The following is a 26,803-nucleotide window of genomic DNA, read 5'->3' as shown; positions in this document are numbered from 1 at the left end:
ACACAGAGAGACACAGAGAGACACAGAGAGACACAGAGAGACACAGAGAGACACAGAGAGACACAGAGAGACACAGAGAGACACAGAGACAGAGACACAGAGACAGACACACAGAGACAGACACACAGAGACAGAGACAGAGACACAGAGACACAGAGACACAGAGACACAGAGACACAGAGACACAGAGACACAGAGACACAGAGACACAGAGACACAGAGACACAGAGACACAGAGACACAGAGACACAGAGACGGACACAGACAGATATAGAGAAAGAGACAGAGACGGACACAGAGACAGATATAGAGATAGAGACAGAGACGGACACAGAGACAGATATAGAGATAGAGACAGAGACGGACACAGAGACAGATATAGAGATAGAGACAGAGACGGACACAGAGACAGATATAGAGATAGAGACAGAGACGGACACAGAGACAGATATAGAGATAGACAGAGACGGACACAGAGACAGATATAGAGATAGAGACAGAGACGGACACAGAGACAGATATAGAGATAGAGACGGATATAGACAGACACAGACACAGATAAAGAGATATACATACAGAGACAGATATCGAGATATAGATACAGATACAGATATCGAGATATAGATACAGATACAGATATCGAGATATAGATACAGATACAGATATAGATACAGAGACAGACAGACAGACATAGAGACAGATATAGAGACACACACACAGATATAGATATAGATATAGATATAGACAGACACAGATACAGAGACAGAGACAGATATAGAGACAGAGATACACAGAGACAGATATCGAGATATAGACACAGAGATAGATATAGATACAGACAGAGACACAGAGACACAGACAGAGAGAAAGATACAAAGACAAAGGTAGATGTAGAGACAGAGATAGATACAGATACAGAGACAAAGGTAGATACAGATACAGAGACAAAGGTAGAGGCAGATACAGATACAGATACAGAGACAGAGATAGATACAGATACAGATACAGAGACACATACAGAGACAGATATTGATTTTGACACAGACACAGATACAGAGACAGAGGCAGATATAGATATAGATATAGAGACAGAGTCACAGAGACACAGAGACACAGATACAGAGACACAGAGACACAGATAGATATAGATAAAGGTAGATGTAGGTGTAGAGACAGAGACAGATATTGATACATACAGAGACAGATATTGATACATACAGAGACAGATATTGATACATACAGAGACAGATACATACAGAGACAGATACATACAGAGACAGATACATACAGAGACAGATACATACAGAGACAGATACATACAGAGACAGATACATACAGAGACAGATACATACAGAGACAGATACATACAGAGACAGATACATACAGAGACAGATATTGATACATACAGAGACAGATACATACAGAGACAGATACATACAGAGACAGAGACAGATACATACAGAGACAGATACATACAGAGACAGATATGGATTTTGACACAGAGACAGAGACAGATGTAGAGACACAGACACAGACAGATATAGATATAGAGACAGACACAGAGACAGATATGGATTTTGAGACAGACCGAGACAGAGACAGATATAGATACACAGACACAGACAGATATAGATATAGAGACAGACATAGATATAGAGACAGACACAGACAGATATAGATATAGAGACAGACATAGATATAGAGACAGACACAGATACAGATAGACACAGACACAGAGACAGACACAGACATATAGATAGAGATAGATATAGAGACAGATATAGACAGAGACACAGAGACAGACACAGATATAGATATAGATACAAAGACACCAAAGGTAGATGTCGAGACAGAGACAGAGACAGATAGAGACAGATATAGACAGACACACAGAGACACAGATATAGATATAGATACAAAGACAAAGGTAGATGTAGATGTAGAGACAGACGGAGACGGACACAGACATAGATACAGATATAGAGACAGACATAGATACAGATATAGATATAGAGACAGAGACAGACATAGATACAGACATAGAGACATAGACAGAGACAGAGACAGATAGAGACGAAGACAGAGACAGAGGCAAAGGTAGACGCAGAGGCAGAGACAGAAATAGATATAGAGACAGAAATAGATATAGAGACAGAGACAGATATAGAGACAGACATAGATACAGAGATAGATATAGAGACAGAGACAGATACAGATACAGATATAGAGACAGACAGATATAGATATAGATACAAAGACAAAGGTAGATGCAGAGACAGACAGATGTAGAGACAGACAGAGACAGATACAAAGACAAAGGTAGATGCCGAGACAGATATAGATATAGATATAGATATAGATACAGAGACAGATATAGAGAGACAGACAGATATAGAGACAGACAGAGATAGACACAGACACAGAGATAGATTTAGAAACAGAGACAGAGACAGAGACAGAGACAGAGACAGAGACAGATACAGACATAGATATAGATACAGAGACAGAGACAAAGGTAGATACAGAGGCAGAGACAGAGATAGAAACAGATCGAGATATAGATACAGAGACAGAGACAGAGACAGAGACAGAGAGATATTTATTCTGTATCTCAGATTCCTTTTGTGATGCCTGGTGTTGGCTTAACTTAATGGTTTGGGTGGCATGGCTTTGGATCCTCGGGTCCTGAGTTCAAATCCCGCTCAGCTGTTAAATTCATAACAGTTGGGGTTAACTCGGTCTGTCATCCTTCCGAGGTCGGTAAAACGAGTGCCAGCATGCTGGTATACTGTGTCGGAGTGGCGACCCCTCCAGGATTGTTCCCAATGGCCAAGGAGACTGCTGAAGCAGCACCAATGCTCTGCACAGAGCATTGTCTCAATTTCCTACTGCTTATGTGAACAGCACACGACAGTTGAGGGTTAGTTCTATTGCTCTTGTACACCCACACACACACACACACACACACACACACGTTAGGCATAGTGTGGGTGCTTCGTGGTCTTCATTCAAAAGCAACAGTTAACTTATCAATCTATCTGAAGCATGTCATGTGGGTGTGCATTCTTCTCGATTCAGATAAAAACTGATGGTCTTAAGTATACGCTTTCATATCCAATGCAATAATGTCTGCCATTTTTGTTTGCACCGCAGAACAAATTTATACAGACAGGCCTCTGGGCATTCAGTCGACATCCCAACTACGTGGGGGAGATCCTGATGTGGACAGGTCTTGCTCTGCCACCATCTTCCATGTTGATTGGGGTGCAGCATCTGTCCCTCCTATCTCCAATCGCTGTCTGGTTTTTGCTGTGCTATGTCAGTGGTGTGAATCCAATGGAACAAAGTGCCACTCAGCGATGGGGTCATAACCCTGCCTATCAACGCTATGTGGCTGACACACCTGTGCTCTTCTTCTAACTCTTGCTGTTTCCAGAAAAATCCAGGGTCCTTTTTCGAGCTGTCTCATCAGAAAAAAAAAAAACTGTGGACTTAGTTCAAAAAGCTTCCCTGTATTTCACGCTTCATACGTTTGAGATTACACAAAATATACCTGGATTTGATCACGATGGATAAACCTCAAGCCTGTTGTGTTGATTCAAACACTCACACACACAATGTTTTTATACATATATTTTTTTTTCCAAATCAACTTTAGTACATGGCAATTTTTCAAGCACAAATGTGCATTTGTACAGGTTCACACGTGGACGTTGCACCAAAAAACAATAATTTGTTTGAATCAAATACAGTGTACTCAAGATCTTGCATCAAATGGTGTGTAATTATACAGCATCCAGCTCCCAAATCCAAGAACCATTGGCTGGAACGAGGTGCTTCTGAAAGACTTATATGGGGCCTTAGTCATTTGCACCCACGGCCAAAGATAGACTGTATTTTTTTTTTTTTTCAAACAAAATACATGCAGTTACCCGTCCAATTAAATTACATCACTTACATTCAATCAAGCTTAGCTACAACGCTAGGAAAATACCATGCCACAGGCTGAGATTCGCATGTTAAACCATATCGCAGCCCCAATCCACAGACTTAAGGCAAATGATTATGGGTAGACATTTTGGGAATATGTGGCAGGAAAATCCTTGGTGACCAAGCACCCAAATTAATTGGACAACAAAGAAGGATGACCCTGAAAGGACACAGAGCCTACCATGGGTCAGACGGCTGGTAGTCAATGAGGTAGGCAGGTCACAGCACGCGAGGCCCGGACAAAACGAGTGCCGAAGAAAGTGCAAGAGGCAAACAGGTGAAAAGGGTCACAGCCTCAAGCTAAGTGGTCAGACTATTCAAAGAATTTTTTTCTTTTCCCCAGACCTCTTGGGCACCATCCACATATTACATACACACGGGAATAAAAGATTGGGAGGGATTCAAAAAACAAAAAAAAATCTGCCATTTTTGTTTTTGCAAGATGTAAAGGCCTCTTATATGGTTGGTTACAAACACAACACAAAAGCAAGAGCTGGCAATCAGTTCATCTTCAGAACAAAGTTAATTCCACATTCCTTCTTCAAAGCACCGTTTCCCCACACACCTTTTAGAGTGCCAGCCTTGCAACATCCACGGTTCAACCCACATTTGGACTCATCTGTTGACAAATGGCTGGAAATAAATTATAATTAAAATTTCGGAAAAGGAGGGGAAGGGGTATGATCCATAATCGTGAAGAAATTGAAGATTCACATCCCCACCATCTACCCCCAATATTGCACAAACCACGGTTCCTGATGTCGATTTGTCCGATTGCCTGCGGAGGGGCACGGGAATCCGTCTCGTGTGTTTGAATGAAGATACGTATAATCAGTAAAAAATAAAAAAATACTCTTCAAAAGTACCCTTTGATCCTTCATCTCTCACCCTTTAGGTTTGCTAATATGAGCGAAGTGAGTTTGGAGGTGCATAGAAGAAAACATTTTGAATGTTCACGTGGAATAGCAAGTTCCAAAGTATCCAATTCAGCAGCGTACGGCACACTCGTTAAATCACAGATCATGTGAGTATCATCCGTAAATAGATATTACCACAATTCCAGGCCAATCACTCGAGATTTTGATGAATTTTCCTCTTGACTACCCTCCTGGAGCCATTCACACACAAGCGTTTCCACAGGAAGCAAAACACGATTGTTCACACGGGGCCATCACGGGGACTTGTAACCACCCATAACGTACACCCAGCCTGACCCCTGCGGGGTGTGGTAAGTGCACAAGCTGAAAACATGGAGTGGAAGGGTACCTCAGGGCTGCTGCCCGTTCCTCCTGACATCCATGGGGCCAGAGAAGGGACAAAATTGCACGAGGATTTCAAATTGATCCAGAATCAAATAAAATAAACATGATTGATGCAAACAATGAGCATAAATTTAAAGTCTAATAAAACAAATCTAAACTATGTACTTTCTCAACCTCGATTCGTTTCGCACCACATAATCAGCGTGAATCAATTGTGGGACGTAAAAACGCCACAAAGTGATGAAAATCTTTTTTTCACAGGAAGCATGGGGTCGCCCATGGGTAGATACATTTTGGATCCTGTTAAAATGATCAATTCTGATGTGAAGACCTTCACCAATGATGAGCCTGCCCACACCATGGGTAATGGGATGGAGAGATCTACACAGGCATCATGACCTCGGCATATTCGTCCTTCCCTTCAGACTCGTCGAAGTTCGGTGCAGAATCGTCAGCATCCAACTGTACACGTGCAAGGTCAAGGGGCCAAAGGGGAGCAAACGTATGACAAAAACAGGACATTATCACCTCAACAGACGACAGACCAGACAGAAATCTACTCGGTCGTAAATAACCTTCACCAATATTTTTTTTTTTCAAATTCACCTTGTGGAGAAACACCACAGGGCCAACAGGATAGCCAGCGGGTACGCCCACACGCATCTGAGCTGGCTCCTCTGGGTTTGAATCCCGACCCAACTATAAACTGCCTTCCCGGTGTTTCACCAATGTGTGTGCCGTCACTCGGATGGACGTAAAACTGGGTGTCTTGTCTGCCAGCATTAGTTAGTGGACAACAAAGACCCCAATGTGTCCTTCACAAAGAGTAGGCAAGTTATTGCCGGCATCCTGACCAAATTCCATATTCTTGCCCTGAATGACTGCTGCTAGAAATAGCAGTGGCAAACTACCCAGCATAACCCTTGCCAATAAATTGTTATTGAAGCACCAAAGATCTGTGAACAGTCTGTGACATATCATCATCATCATCATGATGATGATGAGCACCCACTATCATACATCCCATATCCACTCTTCAACTGTACTGTTAATTAATGACCCACGGTATGACCAAATGCCTCTGCATTTTCCTCATGTTCTTAGCTCTTTTATTCGAAATGCCAATGGTGAGCAGATGAGAGAGAAAGAGAGAAAGAAAGAGAGAGAGAGAGAAAGAAAGAGAGAGAGAGAGAAAGAAAGAGAGAGAGAGAAAGAAAGAGAAAGAGAGAGAGAGAGAGAAAGAAAGAGAGAGAGAGAAAGAAAGAAAGAGAGAGAGAAAGAAAGAAAGAGAGAGAGAAAGAAAGAGAGAGAGAGAAAGAAAGAAAGAGAGAGAGAAAGAAAGAAAGAGAGAAAGAAAGAAAGAAAGAGAGAAAGAAAGAAAGAGAGAGAGAAAGAAAGAAAGAGAGAGAGAAAGAAAGAAAGAGAGAGAGAAAGAAAGAAAGAGAGAGAGAAAGAAAGAAAGAGAGAGAGAAAGAAAGAAAGAGAGAGAGAAAGAAAGAAAGAGAGAGAAAGAAAGAGAGAGAAAGAAAGAGAGAGAGAAAGAAAGAGAGAGAGAAAGAAAGAAAGAAAGAGAGAAAGAAAGAAAGAGAGAAAGAAAGAAAGAAAGAGAGAAAGAAAGAGAGAGAGAGAAAGAAAGAGAGAGAGAAAGAAAGAGAGAAAGAGAGAAAGAAAGAGAGAAAGAAAGAGAGAAAGAGAGAGATAGAGAGAGATAGAGAGATAGATAGAGAGATAGATAGAGAGATAGATAGAGAGATATATAGAGAGATATATAGAGATATATAGAGATATATAGAGAGATATAGAGAGATATAGATAGATATAGAGATATATATATATATATATAGATATAGAGAGATATAGATATATAGATATATAGAGATATAGAGATATAGATATAGATATAGATATATATAGAGATATAGATATAGATAGAGATAGAGATAGAGATAGAGATAGAGATAGAGATAGAGAGAGAGAGAGAGAGAGAGAGAGAGAGAGAGAGAGAGAGAGAGAGAGAGAGAGAGAGACACACACACAGAGAGAGAGAGAGAGAGAGACACACACACACACACACACACACACACACACACACACACACACACACACACACACACACACACACACAGAGAGAGAGAGAGAGAGAGAGAGAGAGAGAGAGAGAGAGAGAGAGAGAGAGAGAGAGAGAGAGAGAGAGAGAGAGAGAGAGAGAGAGAGAGAGAGAGAGAGAGAGAGAGAGAGAGAGAGAGAGAGAGAGAGAGAGAGAGAGAGAGAGAGAGAGAGAGAGAGAGAGAGAGAGAGAGAGAGAGAGAGAGAGAGAGAGAGAGAGAGAGAGAGAGAGAGAGAGAGAGAGAGAGAGAGAGAGAGAGAGAGAGAGAGAGAGAGAGAGAGAGAGAGAGAGAGAGACTCACGCATTTAAGTTCCCGTTCAGAGAAGATCTTGGTGAGGACAAACTGGCGGAGTGGCACGGTGAGAATGAGCATGAAGGGAAAGGCTAGGGCAGCCACAGTACGCATGACAACCCAAAGCAGGATCAAACATGCACACTGGATGCCAGTGAACAGGTTCATTTGCAAGATCTTCACCTGCAGGGAGAAAAGTGTCAAAGTTTGCTCGTATTGGTCTATCAGCAAAAACAAAACAATATATCTACCACTCCGGTTCTGTTTTATGAATGGCAAGAACTTGAAGGTATTGGGATTATGGGACTTAACAGTGTCATGTAAATGCAGTCACTGCTCTGGAGTAAAATGAAGGCAAAAAGTGGTCAAATAATTCACCATTTCTTAAAATTACAAATATTGCTCATTTTAAGGTGCATATCGGGGCAGCAGGATGGCTCAGAAGTATGCACACTCACCGCTGAGCTGTCTCGCCTGGCTTCAAATTTAGACCCAGCTGTAGTATAAGCTGTCATCCTGGTGTTTCGCATGCAGGGCGAGGCATCGATGTATGTGCCGTCCATTGGATGGACGTTAAACTTGATGTCACATCTGCTATCATTAGTTGGTGGACGTTAAAGATCCCAAGGTGTCCTTTTCAAAGTGTAGGCGAGTAATCGGAGGTAGCATGACCAAATTAAAAATCTCTACCCTGACTGCTAACCATCCATAACCCGTACCAATAAACTGCTTCGGCAGCACTAACGCTCTGTAAATAGCATGGTGTCTCTCATCTCAAGATGCACATTACCTGATATTGCACAAATTGATAGAGTGAATTTGGCGAAAGCACAAAGTACTTGCTAAAGGATAGAAATAATCAAAGAAAGTTAAAACAAGTGAAAGAATTCAAAATCATCTTGAGCGACAAGCTGGTTAGTTGCCGACTCCCCAGGAGAATTTGGCCTCAAACATCAGCATTTCCGGTTATAGATATGAGAATTTTTATAAAATAAAGATTCTCTTCGAAATCGGGTCTGACCTCATATCCCATTTCCTAATCCCGGGTATCTTGTAGCTTTGAATCGGGCATTGTGTGCTCGACATTAGTAACCATCACTCTGACCATCATCACACCGTTGCTATTTTCATTTCTACCTTCAGCCATGAGTCAAACCTATAACCTTGAGCAATTAGTCAAACCTATAACCTTCAGCAATTAGTCAAGCCTATAATCTTTAGTGATTAGTCAAGCCTATAACCTTCAGTGAATTGTCAATTCTATAACCTTTCGCAATTAGTAAGCCATAACCTTCAGGGATTAGCCAAGTTTAAAACATTCAGAGATTAATCAAGTTTTTAACCTTTTGCGATTAGTCAAGCCAATAGCCTTTAGCAATTAGTCAACCTTATAACCTCCAGCGATTAGTTAACCATATAACCATTCGCGATTAGTCAAGCCTATACTCTCAGTGCTTAGTCAAGTCTATAACCTTTCGTGATTAGTCAAGCCTATAACCCTCAGTGCTTCGTCAAGCCTATAACCTTTAGTGATTACTCAAGCCTATAATCTTTAGCGATTAGTCAAGCCTATAACCTTTAGTAATTACTCAAGCCTATAACCTTCAGCGATGAGTCAAGCCTATAACCCTCAGTGCTGAGTCAAGTCTATAACCTTCAGCAATTAGTCAAGCCTATAACCTTCAGCAATTAGTCAAGCCTATAACCTTCAGTGATTACTCAAGCCTATAACCTTTAGCAATTAGCCAACTGTACAACATTTTGTGATTAGCCAACTGTACAACATTTCGTGATTAGCCAACTGTACAACATTTAGAGATTAGCCAATTCTTCAACCTTTAATGATTAGCCAACTGTACAACATTTAGTGATAAGCCAACTCCACAACATTTTGTGATTGGCCAACTGCACAACCTTTAGTGATTTGCCAACTGTACAACATTTAGTGATCAGCCAACTGTACAACATTTAGTGATCAGCCAACTGTACAACATTTAGTGATCAGCCAACTGTACAACATTTAGTGATCAGCCAACTGTACAACATTTCGTGATCAGCCAACTGTACAACATTTAGTGATCAGCCAACTGTACAACATTTCGTGATCAGCCAACTGTACAACATTTAGTGATAAGCCAACTGCAAAACGTTTAGTGATTAGCCAACTGTACAACATTTAGTGATCAGCCAACTGTACAACATTTAGTGATTAGCCAACTGTACAACATTTAGCAATTAGCCAAGTCTTCAACATTTAGTGATTAGCCAACTCTACAACATTTAGTGATCAGCCAACTGTACAACATTTAGCAATTAGCCAACTGTACAACATTTAGTAATTAGCCAACTGTACAACATTTAGTGATCACCCAACTGTACAACATTTAGCAATTAGCCAAGTCTTCAACCTTTAGTGATTAGCCAACTCAACAACATTTAGTGATCAGACAACTCAACAACATTTAGTGATCAGCCAACTGAACAACATTTAGCAATTAGCCAAGTCTATAACCTTCAGCAATTCGTCAAGCCTATAAGCTTTTGTGATTACTCAAGCCTATAACCTTTAGCGATTAGCCAACTGCACAACATTTCGTGATTAGCCAACTGTATAACATTTAGCAATTAGCTAATTCTTCAACCTTTAGTAATTAGCCAACTGTACAACATTTAGTGATTAGCCAACTGTACAACATTTAGTGATTAGCCAACTGTACAACATTTAGTGATTAGCCAACTGTACAACATTTAGTGATTAGCCAACTGTACAACATTTAGTGATTAGCCAACTGTACAACATTTAGTGATTAGCCAACTGTACAACATTTAGTGATTAGCCAACTGTACAACATTTAGTGATCAGCCAACTGTACAACATTTAGTAATTAGCCAACTGTACAACATTTAGTGATTAGCCAACTGTACAACATTTAGTGATTAGCCAACTGTACAACATTTAGTGATCAGCCAACTGTACAACATTTAGTGATCAGCCAACTGTACAACATTTAGTGATTAGCCAACTGTACAACATTTAGCAATTAGCCAAGTCTTCAACCTTTAGTGATTAGCCAACTCTACAACATTTAGTGATCAGCCAACTGTACAACATTTAGCAATTAGCCAACTGTACAACATTTAGTAATTAGCCAACTGTACAACATTTAGTGATCAGCCAACTGTACAACATTTAGCAATTAGCCAAGTCTTCAACCTTTAGTGATTAGCCAACTCAACAACATTTAGTGATCAGCCAACTGAACAACATTTAGTGATCAGCCAACTGAACAACATTTAGCAATTAGCCAAGTCTATAACCTTCAGCAATTCGTCAAGCCTATAAGCTTTTGTGATTACTCAAGCCTATAACCTTTAGCGATTAGCCAACTGCACAACATTTCGTGATTAGCCAACTGTATAACATTTAGCAATTAGCTAATTCTTCAACCTTTAGTAATTAGCCAACTGTACAACATTTAGTGATTAGCCAACTGTACAACATTTAGTGATTAGCCAACTGTACAACATTTAGTGATTAGCCAACTGTACAACATTTAGTGATTAGCCAACTGTACAACATTTAGTGATTAGCCAACTGTACAACATTTAGTGATTAGCCAACTGTACAACATTTAGTGATTAGCCAACTGTACAACATTTAGTGATTAGCCAACTGTACAACATTTAGTGATCAGCCAACTGTACAACATTTAGTGATCAGCCAACTGTACAACATTTAGTGATTAGCCAAGTCTTCAACCTTTAGTGATTAGCCAACTCTACAACATTTAGTGATCAGCCAACTGTACAACATTTAGCAATTAGCCAACTGTACAACATTTAGTAATTAGCCAACTGTACAACATTTAGTGATCAGCCAACTGTACAACATTTAGCAATTAGCCAAGTCTTCAACCTTTAGTGATTAGCCAACTCAACAACATTTAGTGATCAGCCAACTGAACAACATTTAGTGATCAGCCAACTGAACAACATTTAGCAATTAGCCAAGTCTATAACCTTCAGCAATTCGTCAAGCCTATAAGCTTTTGTGATTACTCAAGCCTATAACCTTTAGCGATTAGCCAACTGCACAACATTTCGTGATTAGCCAACTGCACAACATTTCGTGATTAGCCAACTGTATAACATTTAGCAATTAGCTAATTCTTCAACCTTTAGTAATTAGCCAACTGTACAACATTTAGTGATTAGCCAACTGTACAACATTTAGTGATTAGCCAACTGTACAACATTTAGTGATCAGCCAACTGTACAACATTTAGTGATTAGCCAACTGTACAACATTTAGCAATTAGCCAAGTCTTCAACCTTTAGTGATTAGCCAACTCTACAACATTTAGTGATTAGCCAACTGTACAACATTTAGCAATTAGCCAACTGTACAACATTTAGTAATTAGCCAACTGTACAACATTTAGTAATTAGCCAACTGTACAACATTTAGTGATCAGCCAACTGTACAACATTTAGCAATTAGCCAAGTCTTCAACCTTTAGTGATTAGCCAACTCAACAACATTTAGTGATCAGCCAACTGAACAACATTTAGTGATCAGCCAACTGAACAACATTTAGCAATTAGCCAAGTCTATAACCTTCAGCAATTCGTCAAGCCTATAAGCTTTTGTGATTACTCAAGCCTATAACCTTTAGCGATTAGCCAACTGCACAACATTTCGTGATTAGCCAACTGTATAACATTTAGCAATTAGCTAATTCTTCAACCTTTAGTAATTAGCCAACTGTACAACATTTAGTGATTAGCCAACTGTACAACATTTAGTGATTAGCCAACTGTACAACATTTAGTGATCAGCCAACTGTACAACATTTAGTGATTAGCCAACTGTACAACATTTAGCAATTAGCCAAGTCTTCAACCTTTAGTGATTAGCCAACTCTACAACATTTAGTGATTAGCCAACTGTACAACATTTAGCAATTAGCCAACTGTACAACATTTAGTAATTAGCCAACTGTACAACATTTAGTAATTAGCCAACTGTACAACATTTAGTGATCAGCCAACTGTACAACATTTAGCAATTAGCCAAGTCTTCAACCTTTAGTGATTAGCCAACTCAACAACATTTAGTGATCAGCCAACTGAACAACATTTAGTGATCAGCCAACTGAACAACATTTAGCAATTAGCCAAGTCTATAACCTTCAGCAATTCGTCAAGCCTATAAGCTTTTGTGATTACTCAAGCCTATAACCTTTAGCGATTAGCCAACTGCACAACATTTCGTGATTAGCCAACTGTATAACATTTAGCAATTAGCTAATTCTTCAACCTTTAGTAATTAGCCAACTGTACAACATTTAGTGATTAGCCAACTGTACAACATTTAGTGATTAGCCAACTGTACAACATTTAGTGATTAGCCAACTGTACAACATTTAGTGATCAGCCAACTGTACAACATTTAGTGATCAGCCAACTGTACAACATTTCGTGATCAGCCAACTGTACAACATTTAGTGATCAGCCAACTGTACAACATTTAGTGATTAGCCAACTGTACAACATTTAGCAATTAGCCAAGTCTTCAACCTTTAGTGATTAGCCAACTCAACAACATTTAGTGATTAGCCAACTGTACAACATTTAGTGATTAGCCAACTGTACAACATTTAGTGATTAGCCAACTGTACAACATTTAGTGATCAGCCAACTGTACAACATTTAGTGATCAGCCAACTGTACAACATTTAGTGATTAGCCAACTGTACAACATTTCGTGATCAGCCAACTGTACAACATTTAGCGATCAGCCAACTGTACAACATTTCGTGATCAGCCAACTGTACAACATTTAGTGATTAGCCAACTGCAAAACGTTTAGTGATTAGCCAACTGTACAACATTTAGTGATCAGCCAACTCAACAACATTTAGTGATCAGCCAACTGAACAACATTTAGTGATCAGCCAACTGAACAACATTTCGCAATTAGCCAAGTCTATAACCTTCAGCAATTCGTCAAGCCCATAAGCTTTTGTGATTACTCAAGCCTATAACCTTTAGCGATTAGCCAACTGCACAACATTTCGTGATTAGCCAACTGTATAACATTTAGCAATTAGCTAATTCTTCAACCTTTAGTAATTAGCCAACTGTACAACATTTAGTGATTAGCCAACTGTACAACATTTAGTGATTAGCCAACTGTACAACATTTAGTGATTAGCCAACTGTACAACATTTAGTGATTAGCCAACTGTACAACATTTAGTGATTAGCCAACTGTACAACATTTAGTGATCAGCCAACTGTACAACATTTAGTGATCAGCCAACTGTACAACATTTAGTGATTAGCCAACTGTACAACATTTAGCAATTAGCCAAGTCTTCAACCTTTAGTGATTAGCCAACTCTACAACATTTAGTGATCAGCCAACTGTACAACATTTAGTAATTAGCCAACTGTACAACATTTAGTGATCAGCCAACTGTACAACATTTAGTGATTAGCCAACTGTACAACATTTCGTGATCAGCCAACTGTACAACATTTAGCGATCAGCCAACTGTACAACATTTAGTGATTAGCCAACTGCAAAACGTTTAGTGATTAGCCAACTGTACAACATTTAGTGATCAGCCAACTCAACAACATTTAGTGATCAGCCAACTGAACAACATTTAGTGATCAGCCAACTGAACAACATTTAGCAATTAGCCAAGTCTATAACCTTCAGCAATTCGTCAAGCCTATAAGCTTTTGTGATTACTCAAGCCTATAACCTTTAGCGATTAGCCAACTGCACAACATTTCGTGATTAGCCAACTGTATAACATTTAGCAATTAGCTAATTCTTCAACCTTTAGTAATTAGCCAACTGTACAACATTTAGTGATTAGCCAACTGTACAACATTTAGTGATTAGCCAACTGTACAACATTTAGTGATTAGCCAACTGTACAACATTTAGTGATTAGCCAACTGTACAACATTTAGTGATTAGCCAACTGTACAACATTTAGTGATCAGCCAACTGTACAACATTTAGTGATCAGCCAACTGTACAACATTTAGTGATTAGCCAACTGTACAACATTTAGTGATTAGCCAACTGTACAACATTTAGCAATTAGCCAAGTCTTCAACCTTTAGTGATTAGCCAACTCTACAACATTTAGTGATTAGCCAACTGTACAACATTTAGCAATTAGCCAAGTCTTCAACCTTTAGTGATTAGCCAACTCAACAACATTTAGTGATTAGCCAACTGTACAACATTAAGTGATTAGCCAACTGTACAACATTTAGTGATTAGCCAACTGTACAACATTTCGTGATCAGCCAACTGTACAACATTTAGTGATCAGCCAACTGTACAACATTTAGTGATCAGCCAACTGTACAACATTTAGTGATTAGCCAACTGCACAACATTTCGTGATTAGCCAACTGTATAACATTTAGCAATTAGCTAATTCTTCAACCTTTAGTAATTAGCCAACTGTACAACATTTAGTGATTAGCCAACTGTACAACATTTAGTGATTAGCCAACTGTACAACATTTAGTAATTAGCCAACTGTACAACATTTAGTGATTAGCCAACTGTACAACATTTAGTGATTAGCCAACTGTACAACATTTAGTGATCAGCCAACTGTACAACATTTAGTGATTAGCCAACTGTACAACATTTAGTGATTAGCCAACTGTACAACATTTCGTGATCAGCCAACTGTACAACATTTAGCGATCAGCCAACTGTACAACATTTCGTGATCAGCCAACTGTACAACATTTAGTGATTAGCCAACTGCAAAACGTTTAGTGATTAGCCAACTGTACAACATTTAGTGATCAGCCAACTCTACAACATTTAGTGATCAGCCAACTGTACAACATTTAGTGATCAGCCAACTCTACAACATTTAGTGATCGGCCAACTGTACAACATTTAGCGATTAGTCAATTCTTCAACCTTTAGTGATTAGCAAACTGTACAACATTTAGTGATTAGCCAACTCTACAACCTGTTGTGATTAGCCATCCTTATAACCTTTCGTGATTAGTTCACCAGATAACCTTTAGCGATTAGTCAACCTTACAATTTCAATCGATTAGTTCACCATATATCCTTTTTTTGTATACATTGTCGAGGCTCATATGAGAGCTAAATTTAAGATATTTTAATTTTTAAAAAATGTATATATATATATATATATATATATATATATATATATATATATATATATATATATATATATATATATATATATATATATGAGAGAACTTTTTGCGATTAGTCAAGCCTATCCAATACATTGGGACCATACTCTGTGCAGATCGTGGTGCTGCCGAAGCAGTCTCCTGGGCTATTGAGCACAATCCTGGACGGGTCGCCACTCCGACACAGGATACTCAAATGATTCAATCATACCAGCAAGCTGGTATTCATTTTGCCGACCTCGGAAGGATGACAGGCTGAGTGAACTCCACCTGCTATTAGTTCAACAGCCGAGTGGGATTTGAACTCAGGACCCTCGGATCCCAAGCCCACTACCCAGTCAAGCCCATAACCTTTAATTGGAGAAGCCTATAACCTTTTGTGATTAGTCAAGCCTTGTTCAGGAATGTAAGGAAGTAAAGAGATGCTCTCACAAGTAATAACAAGCACAATACAAGGAAGATTACTCACAGTACTGATTTGCAACAAATGACCCTGTTTATGGTCACAAGTTTAAGATTGCATTTAATTAATAGTTGTGGCAAGGTTAACATTTAAACATTTTTGAGATTACACCTAAGGCTCCATCATGAAAGATTAAGGTTTGGCTGTTTCAACAATATGAAGTTCTGAAACTTCATCCCCAACATCATGTTACGTTGCCTTTCTGAGCCGAAGAGGGCCAATCACTTCTGACGTGTAAACACCTGGTAACATGAATTTGTTTTGCATGTTGGAGATGCTGCCACATAGCAACCGAACCCTGAGATACCAGGCAGTGTAACCTGGTGTCCAAGCCCACTGGGTACCCACAGTTTAAGCTGGATTTTGGAGCTAAAAACAATATGGGATATTTAATGTCCAGAAAATGAATGCTAGCAGATGGGACAGCTGGCTTAATGTTGATTTAAGGAATGCAACGTCCCGCTGATGAAGAAACAATCCCACAGTTTAAGTTAGGGACTGGAATCAAACCCAGAATAGACAGCTCAAAGGGAATTACACTACCTCTGCTCCATCTTACCATCCTCCCCCTCCCCCCTCCTCCCTTACACAGACCATACCTTGTTGGTGTACAGCGTGTCTGGATGGTGTTTGGCAGGCATGAACATTAACATAAAACGGTCGTACAGCTGTATCCCACTGAGAGATGTGACACCCATGTATAAAAAGATACCAAAAAGTACCGCCAGTGGGATTTGCTTCAACACCGGGGCAAGCACCACTGACAGACCTGCCACAGAGGGAGAATGTGAGATGAATGCACGGTGAGCTCAATAAATACTACATTGTGAGCAAAGTACTTGTGTTTCCCTGAAACCATAAACTTCATAGCAGGCCCAATTCCACTGCAATATTCATTTGTTTGTGTTGAGCAATTCCACTGCAGTTTTCTTTGCATCATTCCATACTGTTCCACCTTTTAAGATTGCTTTCACCACCCCACATCCAAATACTGTTAAGCTTTGCTGTGGGGGGAACTCAGCATCATCACAAAGGCAGAGCTTTCGCATCCCAAGAGAGGAGAGTGACTTTGCAGCTGCTGATGGCACTTTAAGCGTATGAAGTACATAAAGTCATTTTAAACTCTTTCACACACACAACCAAGTGTTAGTGAAACCTTTTTGATAATATTGCAATTTTTGCCATATCTGAAGATCTTCCGATAATCAAAACATTGAACCTTGGTCAAATTGGTGCCTGAACAAGGTGTGTGCGTGTGTGCGTCCTTATCAGAATGAATATGGTTTCCATGATTATTACACAATATATAAGAGGTGTAGACAGGATAGTAAAAACATACCAATGCAGATGGATATGAAAAAAGATGTAAGCCGTTGTTCCTTGACACAGGCGATCTGCGGTTTCTCTCCAGGGGCCGTGGCTTTGCTCATGACTGTGAGGGCATTGACATGTGTGACAGAACGGACTGTCGCGGCTGAGAGCCAGGGCATTCCCAAGAAGGCGCTGAGCCCCCCCATGACGACAATCAGTAGGAGATCCAAGTGGAACCCAGAGCCCTTCTCAAGTCGTCGTTCCTTTTTACTCACAATGAGCCTGGGAAAGAGAGATGAGGAACATAAGTGGAGGGGTTGAGAGATTGGGAGTGGAAGTTGATGCCTGATGACTATAAATGGAATTTAATCCCACTAACATTTCCCTGCCTTCATCAAAAAAGTTTCATGCGTTGATACCACAAGTCACACACGTGGTTATCTGAGACTCCATGAAGATGAGGATGAAGACGAGAAAGGCAGGAATGATCGAAGCAAACATGAGCCACACAGGAAAGGATCTGTTTGAGCCAAGGGGGTTAATCAGCCAGCCACGCTTCTCGGGTGATGTCACGGACAGCCCGTTGGGCACGTTCAGTTTCTGCCAAGGTCACAACGAAGATGGTAGTTATTGTGCAAAGACCGATCTGGAAGGGCCACATCAGAGTAATTGCTGGGTGGTGTGTCCGATACGAAGGAAGTACCTGAATGTACACGTGAGGGATCATGTAGTCCACAAGAACCATGATGAGGATGGCAATGGGAACGCCAAAGTCTCCAATCACACGACGAACCTGCGTCACGGCATGGTCAAAAGTTAACTCATTTCTTATCTTCATGATTCTAACCCAAATCGAAACAGCCATTGCAACAGGTCACCTAAAATCCACGATAATAAAAGCTTTTGTTTTGCATTTTGCAACTAAGACACAATGAAGAACCGTAATGTGAAAATCTACTTAAAATACAAATATGTTTCGAAGAAGGGCGTCATTAAGGGCAGGGAAGGAGGAAAACAGAATACTTTTCCCGCAAGAAAATTGCTGTTCTTGAACTTCCGCAAGAAGAAGGCCAAAAAGAATGTTCCCAACATATGGACGAGTGACAGCAACGCAGTGTTGGGCTGTGGGTTCATCATGGGGGTCGTGCTGTTCATCGTAAGATTGGAGACGGTGTCGTTGATGCAGTACAAGTCGAGCAGAGGGTGAGTATTAAAAACCTAGGTGGAGGGAGAGAAGCGAGTGTCAAGGGTGCTTGTGTGAGTTAGACCAAAAACAAAAGCTCGAGAAATGTCTGAGACAGTGTTGCCCAATACCATGACGATCTTGGAGAATGTTTCATAGATGAAGATTAGGGATATGAGGATAGCGAAGATCTCCTGTGTGAAGCGGGATATGTAGCGCACAAGAAGGCTGCCTTCGAAGGCCACGGTGAACAGCACAATGATGATCAGCCACAGGCCTATCCACACCCGCCCTGGCAAATACTCCACATGTTGTTGCTGGCAGAACTGCACACGGATGCAGAACAGAATTGTGATCTTATGTGGTGTCAGCAGCTTGGCCCTTATCACAAAACGAACATATATATATATGTGTATATATATATATATATATATATATATATATATACATATATATATATATATATATATATATATATATGTGTATATATATATATATATATATATATATATATATACATATACATACATATACATTGCACCAGTTTCCCATAGGTTTGCAAGCACAGTGCACAACTCCACTGTCCACCCACACTCCCAATCCCACCTCACTCTTGATTCTTATTGTCAGAGAAGCTATAAAGGATAACTTATTAAGAAAAAAGAAAGAAATAATCATTACTTGATCCAAAAGGTTTAATGGAAGCTAAAGTAGAAATAAATAAAGAAACTAAGAAATGTCACCTGATCATCATTAAATATTTCACTTTACATCCTTCTATGAAAAGATAAATGTCAAATGCAAATCACATTCATTTCTCAGTAATTTCTCTCATGAGAGATACATGGGGAGGCGATAGCAGGGTTGGGGGGTGGGGGATAAGGAAGAGGTGTCTGGTGAGCAAGTGACACTTCACAAATAATCAGGGATCTCCAAAGGCAGGCCATGTCTGCCTCAACACAAATTGCTGGGAAAGTTACGAAAGTTACATTTTAAGTTCAACAAGTCTGAAGACGACGATGGTTCACGAGCGATTTTTGATGATGTAGATTGTTTCAGAAGTCAAGGATGAGACAAAGTGATAATTTTTGAACAAGTTATAATTAATTATAGTGGCCTTCAATCAACAGCTGCAAAATGTCGAAAACCCGGTTTCATTCAATAACTCAAAATTTGACCTTTGCATTACCTTTAAAGGTCACAAAACAACGTTGTGGACATTAAAATAAGGAAACAGGATACGTGCTGTAGCTTATTGGAGTTAGTTCGTCGAAGAAGATCGAAAACCCGGTTCGATTCCCACAACTTTGAAAATTTGACCTTTGTGGCCTTTAAAGGTCAAAGATCAAGGATGATGACCTTTGGTGCAAAACTTCCTCTGAAACATTCCAGGAACAATATAACGTCAAATAGGCTATATGGCATTAAGCACTCCTTGGATTATCCAGACTTTGATGAAATCGGCATAAAAACACACTTGAAGGGGGTGCCACAGGCAAGGTGTTCGAGATAGAGCAAAATGGTTTGAAGACTTTAGGTGGGGAATGACCTCAAGAATATGCATGAAAAAAATTGTCATCCTTGCTCTCAATGTTTGGGCAGTTGTATGATTTTTATGTCAAAATTCGCAATTTTCTAAGTTTTTGACTTGAGACCTTGACCTTGGGACGAAAATGAAAAATCGGATAACGGCAAGTTTTAGATAATTCATTTTGATATTCAAATACCGAAGAACCCATTCCATTCAGTCAATTCCCGAGGAGAAGATAGATTTTTAATCCGACTACCCCCTAAAAAGGCTATTTTTTGGCGTGGCTCTGCCGACAATGGGCGCAGCACGCCCCCATCCAGGAAAACACAACTAGACATTGATATCGAACACATAACCAAGTTTCATCAAGATCGGATCAAATTCCACGGAGTTATGCTCTGGACAGACAGACACACAGACAGATAGACAGACAGACACACAGACATAACAAATATAGTGGTCACTTTGGCTGGCGCTCGTAAACCAATAACATGAGTCTTTTTCATATAATGACGCAGAGTGAAAACAAAAAAAATTGATGATTATCAAATATAGGAATTATCGTTTTAAAATTCTCAAAATGATCATGTGAAATGAAATTTGAAACTCATTTGAATATATCGAACTAAAATACGCCTTTTGGTGCCTGTCTGCCACACGTTTTTTTTGACCGCGATACGATACAGATTCAGTCGTTACTTATCCAATCTCAACCAAACCTGACAGAAGGACTAAGGGTCACATGATGGATGTTGTAGCGATTTCCTTTGCCACCCTCCCCAGGGGGGTTTTCCACCTTGGGTGAAGTCTGTGTTGAGGTGTATATCCACATTAAGATAGCTAAAGGTGGCATTTCTCCAAAGCCTCTTCTCATAACAAAATCAATAACAATCATGATAATAGCATAATATTAATGTGATAATAACACAACACTATAAATACTAATGGTATTCTCCTCTCCACAAGGGGTTTTTCCTCCTTGAACAAACACTATGTTCACATGTATAAATAACTTATCATGGCGTTTTGTGGAGACTGAAAATGAGGAAGAACAAGAGGCTTACCAAGAGGTAAAAATATTATAAACCACAAACACAAATTAAAAGTCACATAAACTACTGTTTCACACTAACTGAAAGAATTCTGGAGGAATCCTGACAACCTTGAGGAATTCTCTGCTCATCGTGTCCACAACAGAAGTACAGAGCCGAGCCGAGATCGACCGTAATCGATGTATCCCAGGGCGGGTAATAACATGACCCTTCCTGTCACTGCCGTAGGGAGTGGGCGTCGTAGTACACAGTATATAATTCGGCTTGTAGGTGTGCGTGTTCATGTATATGTGTTTTTCTGACTTGTATGCACTCCTAAACAGCTGGAAGGAATGAGTTGAAATTTGGTGGCTGTACTTGGGATGTGCCCGGTAAGGTTTTAGGTGTTTAATAAATATAGACGCAAGGGTTCGGGGGGGGGGGAATTGGGCGATGCTAATTACCTCCACCACCGAAGGTGGATGGAGGTTGTGTTTTCACCACTGTCTGTCTGTTTGTTTGTTACGTGCAAAATCGAAGATTTTTCAAGTATATTGGTTAGTCGATTTTGTTATTCTGTCTGTCTGTCTATTTGTCACCTTCAGGTCGCAATTTCAAACAGATCTTCACAAATCTTCACCACATGATAGAGTTTGTCATAAGGAAGAAGCCTATTGTTTTTGAGGTCAAAAGGTCAACATAGGCCAAAGGTCAACAACTTAGGTGAGATTTCTAAAATCCTCAATTTTCACCCGATTGACTTGAAATTGGAAGAGGATTTATATTTCACATCACTGAATTAAACCAGTGAATTATTTTTGAGGTCAACATGGACCAAAAGGTCAACATAGGCCAAAGGTCGACAACTTGGTGAGATTTCTAAATTCCTCAATTTACATCCAATCGACTTGAAATTTGATGAGGAGTTGCATATTTGGTCATTGAATTCAACCACCAATTATTTTTTAGGTCAAATTTGTTTTATGGATTTTGCAAGTTTCATGCTCTGCATGACATCTTCTTATTGTTTGTTTGTGTACAGGATATCTCAAAAAGTTGTGGAAGGATCCAGATGAAATTCTGTGGACAAGTTTGGTGTGTGACAAGGACAAACTGATTAAATTTTGGTGAAGATCCAGATCAGACTACTAGAATTTTAAAAGTGATTCTTCACCATTGAAAGATAGGGCTCAAAAACGATATATAGCACGATATTTCAAAAATGTATTGGGCGAGATATGTTCTCGTGGATCAGGCAATACGGGCCAGAGATGTGCGCTCCACCGAGTGCACTTCTAGTTATAGTACTTGCAAAATCGAAGATTTTTCAAGTATATTGGTCAGCTGATTGTTATTCTGTCTGTTTCTCTGTCTGTCTGTTTGTCTGTTTGTCTGTCTGTTTGTCACCTACAGGTCACAATTTTAAAACCGATCTTTCTGAAACTCCACCACATGGTAGAGCTTGTCATAAAGAAGAAGCCTATTGTTGAGGTCAACATAGACCAAAAGGTCAACATAGGCCAAAGTTCAACAACGAAGGTGGTATTTCTAAAACCTAGATTTTCATCCGATTGACTTGAAATTTAAAGAGGATATATATTTCAGATCACTGAATTCAACTAGCCATTATTTTAGAGGTCCATGTAGGCCAAAAGGTCAACACAGGCCGAATTTCTAAAAGTGTCATTTATCATCTGATTCACTTGAAATTTAAAGAGGAGTTGCCATATATGGTCATTGAATTCAACCACCAATTATTTTTGAGGTCAAATTTGTTTTATGGATTTTACAAGTTTCATGCTCCGCATGGTGACTTCTTGTTTGTTTGTCTGTGAGCAGGATATCTCAAAAATTTGTGGATGGATTTGGTGGACAGATTTGGTGTATGACAAAGAAGAATTGATTCGATTTTGGTGAAGATCCGGATCCTTTGAGAAATTTAAGCGATTTTTCATCATTGAGTGATGGAGATAAAAAACGAGATGTAGCATGGTGTCTTAAAAAGTTATAGATGCATTCGTACGAAACTTCGTGGGAAGATTGGGTGTGTGACAAGAACGAAGTGATTCGATTTTGGTGAAGATCCGAATCTGAATACAAGGATTGTTTTTAATTCTATAAGCGATTCTTCACCATTGAGAGATCGGGACCAAAATGGTAATAGAACAATATTTCAAAAAGTTAAGGATGGATTGTGACAAAAATCGGTGAATGAGTTGGTTAGATGACAAGAACAAGTCGATTAGATTTTGGCTCAGTTCAGCTGATCTGACCATACAGTGAGATACAAAATGTAAACTTGTTCAGCCTGGCGGAGGGATGTGCTCGACTGATTGCCGTTGTAATCCTCTCTGTAAATGTGTATCGTGCATTGCCACTCCCGGTGGGAGAGTGTATTACAAGTCCCAGCGGGTTACATTATTATAATAGTGTCTGTATGAAAACCTTATAAAATCAATAACTACTTTAACAATTTACATACATGCTCCGTATTTTATATATACCTATAAACCACTGGACAAAATAAGTTGAAAACTGGATGTTGTCAATAAAAAAATTAATCAAACTCCTGGAAGTTGTACAACATATAAAACAAAGTTGCCATTCCTCCTTTCTGCTCAAGTAGGGAAAAGGTGTTTCTCGTCACTGAAGTTTTTGTTTCCCTTTATGTATCAAGGGTATTGTGGATTAGTGTCATCATGTGAAAATTCCGTGTTGTTAGTTATTTAATAACATGCGCTGGAGGGATATCCCCTCCCCCCCACCAACACCTCATGGTCTCAATATCTTTATGAGATATAGAGGCAGCTATGTATGTCCCCGTAGGTAGAACATTATGGATACCACAAGCACATTTACCACTAATATGTTACATTAAGTAATTAGCAACTCAAATAAAATGACTATACTTTACATTCAAAGTTACGAGCTTTACCGAGTACCTGGATGGCAGGTAAATGTTTTCGAGTATAAAAAGCCAAATTAGAGGAGGAAAATAAATGACTGTTGGTTGAGTGTGTCACAAAGTAAAAGCAACGATGGCATAGTAGTTACTTTGTAATACGCTTCCTCAAAGACGAGCAGAGGGCCGGTAAAACCAATGATGAGCAACGGTTGAGCACAGAGAAGGGAGAAAAGGATGCTTTGGATGGAAGTTGCAATGATGAGCTCAGACACACCAATCAGGCCATTTGTCTTCTCACCTGTCATTGAGATGGAGAAGAACATAATAATAGTTACTCGATGTCAAGATTGCATAAAAAAAACAAAAAAGAATAATAATGAGGTGTTCTGCAGGAGGAAACCTCTAGATTTTAACAGATGATATACAATGACAAACACATATATAACCAGGCAGTAAAATAAAAATCCAGCTTGTAATTTAGAATGAGACTTGTTACATATCTTTAATTACCATTCCTCTCTAATGATCTTTTCTCCAGCATTAATGATGAAACTATTCTCTTCCCTCTATTTTTTTTTTTTTTTTTTTTTTACACCCTTCATCTGATAAATCAACATTCCACATTCTCCCACTTTACTATCTTCAAACGCACTCTCCCCCCAATCCCGTCCACCATTATAAATGCTCTTTATCAGAACATTCTTTCCAGTTTCCTTCTGCCCCACCCTCCTTCCCCGCACCAAGCAAGCCCCCGAAGGTGATGGCAGGAGAGAGGGCGGCGAAGTAGATGAAGATGACAGCAGCGAGGCACTGAGGGTTGAGGGCGTCCTGTATGTCGCTCACATACTTTGGGTAGCGACGTCTAACATCCTCAACCAAGCCCCCAAAGGGACGGCGAGTGCGCTGCAGGAGATCAGTCTCTGGCTTAGCATCAGCAGGCAGTTTTTTACCAAGCAACTGCTGCGATGGGGCTGTGGGTTAAGAGAGGGAGGAAGGTGAGGAGAGAAAGTAGGTTGGATGAGAAAAAGTTTCGATGGTGGGTGTATATTAAACAGAATGGAATTAGGAACGAATGGACAAAAAGCAGACAAATGAACAAGGATTAGGTAGATAAGTACAAAGTTACCCATAAAGGTCAACACAAGAGCTGTGAAATGCTCAAACAAAACGAGTAAAAGGAACGTTGCACAGACGTTTGAAAGTTGTGAATGTAATAAAAGAACACGATTAATACTTTGATTAATGCAGTTTTGTCAAACGCAGAAAAGTTGGAAAGGATAGCATCAGGTAAAATGTCCTGTGTGCTAGTTAGGCCGAAGGAGGACATGTCTACCGAGTTCACACCATGATTTGGTTTCATGTCAAGGGGCACAAGCTGCTAGGTTTCATGGTTTTGGAGATATGGAGGAGACACACTGCCAGACACACACACACACACACACACACACACACACACACACACACACACACACACACACACACACACACACACACACACACACACACACACACACACACACTGTTATTAAAAATAAAATAAATAATCCTTCAAAGTGTGAACTCGATATTTATACTCCTGAACATTATTTTATCCCTTTATTTATTATTTCATACGGACCCTGCATTGCTGGGAGGACAACTGTGCCGCTGATGCAGTGCCCTCTGTTTCCAGTAAGCTGGTATTCATTTTGCCAACCTCGGAAGGATGACAGGCTGAGTAAACTCACCTGGTGTTATTTCAATGGCACAACCGGGGCTCAAACTCAAGACCCTAACATCTTAAGCCAGCCATCTTAATAGTTAAGCCAACACCAGGCCTATGATCCATATAGACAAACAGTATTTCACAGGTTGTGTCGAAAGCCTGGTGTTGGCCTTATGGTTAGCGTGGCTGCCTTAGGATCCTAGGGTTCTGAATTTGAGCCCTGTTGGATACTGAATTAAAACCAGATGGGGTCGACTCAGCCCATCATCCTTCTGAGATTGGCAAAATGAGTACCAGTGTACTGATAGAGGGGCACAGAATCAACAGCACAGCCATGCTTTCAAGAAATGATAGCTACCCGGCAGCCAAGCTGCCGTACATAAAAACAGAACAGGTTATACAGTGACAATATGGATTTCAGGCCATCTTTAGCACTCGCTTCAGAGACTTTGCTGGCATTGACCGAGAATCAGATGAGCATGCCGAAGACCTCTACCAACACTTAATGACGTTTGTTGAAAACAACCTGTTGTGTCATAATGCACCATAGTGAAGGTGTAACAAAATACATAAGAGTTATTCCTCTCATCAGAGAGCTTTGTCATACTTCATTGGCTATGTTTGATACAACAGTGACCTCCACAGATGAGTCAAACTGTCCTTCATTCCCACACCTTAGCATCTATTAAACTGGAAATATCTCAGGCTTGATCTATCTTTTGCACAAACCACAGCACTGCCTTCAAAGCTTCAAGGTGTTTCCAAGTTCTCCTGGACTTGGTAATGACAAACTTTCCTGCTAA

At 39.8% G+C, this 26,803-nt stretch overlaps 2 protein-coding genes and 1 long non-coding RNA gene across 10 annotated transcripts in view; 1 reads left to right on the top strand and 2 right to left on the bottom strand.

Annotated features, from left to right (window-relative positions):
• LOC147028920 (uncharacterized) overlaps window positions 1-3,908 on the top strand; it is a 42,622-nt gene extending 38,714 nt beyond the window's left edge. For 2 of the 3 annotated variants that reach the window (XM_085879788.1, XM_085879786.1), the window contains exon 5: window positions 3,154-3,908. In XM_085879788.1, coding sequence (XP_085735914.1) covers window positions 3,154-3,420 — 267 coding nt within the window. In that variant the 3' untranslated portion in view covers window positions 3,421-3,908. Of the gene's footprint in view, window positions 1-2,756; window positions 2,921-3,153 lie in introns of those variants that run through there. The other variant, XM_085879787.1, reaches the window with a different exon arrangement.
• Window positions 3,618-26,803, bottom strand: part of LOC147028918 (anion exchange protein 2-like) — a 120,977-nt gene continuing 97,791 nt past the window's right edge. For all 6 annotated transcript variants that reach the window (XM_085879779.1, XM_085879784.1, XM_085879780.1 and 3 more), the window contains 10 exons: window positions 25,036-25,266; window positions 24,445-24,593; window positions 18,960-19,154; window positions 18,669-18,863; window positions 18,349-18,438; window positions 18,079-18,245; window positions 17,674-17,927; window positions 16,934-17,103; window positions 7,661-7,834; window positions 3,618-5,714 (listed from right to left, as the gene is read on the bottom strand). In XM_085879779.1, the coding sequence (XP_085735905.1) occupies window positions 5,634-5,714; window positions 7,661-7,834; window positions 16,934-17,103; window positions 17,674-17,927; window positions 18,079-18,245; window positions 18,349-18,438; window positions 18,669-18,863; window positions 18,960-19,154; window positions 24,445-24,593; window positions 25,036-25,266 (1,706 nt within the window). In that variant the 3' untranslated portion in view covers window positions 3,618-5,633. The remainder of the gene's footprint in view (window positions 5,715-7,660; window positions 7,835-16,933; window positions 17,104-17,673; window positions 17,928-18,078; window positions 18,246-18,348; window positions 18,439-18,668; window positions 18,864-18,959; window positions 19,155-24,444; window positions 24,594-25,035; window positions 25,267-26,803) is intronic.
• LOC147028919 (uncharacterized) lies at window positions 9,137-10,330 on the bottom strand. Its single transcript, XR_015057773.1, has 2 exons — window positions 9,384-10,330; window positions 9,137-9,331 (listed from the first exon to the last, which is right to left on the bottom strand). It is a non-coding gene; the product is annotated as an uncharacterized LOC147028919 (long non-coding RNA).

Source organism: Eptatretus burgeri, chromosome 4 (genome assembly GCF_056783735.1).
Source record: "Eptatretus burgeri isolate ZD-2024b chromosome 4, Ebu_testis_v1, whole genome shotgun sequence".
Classification (NCBI taxonomy): Eukaryota; Metazoa; Chordata; class Myxini; order Myxiniformes; family Myxinidae; genus Eptatretus; species Eptatretus burgeri.
Note: the sequence above shows the minus strand (reverse complement) of the source record. Positions and strands in the feature narration are given on the sequence as shown.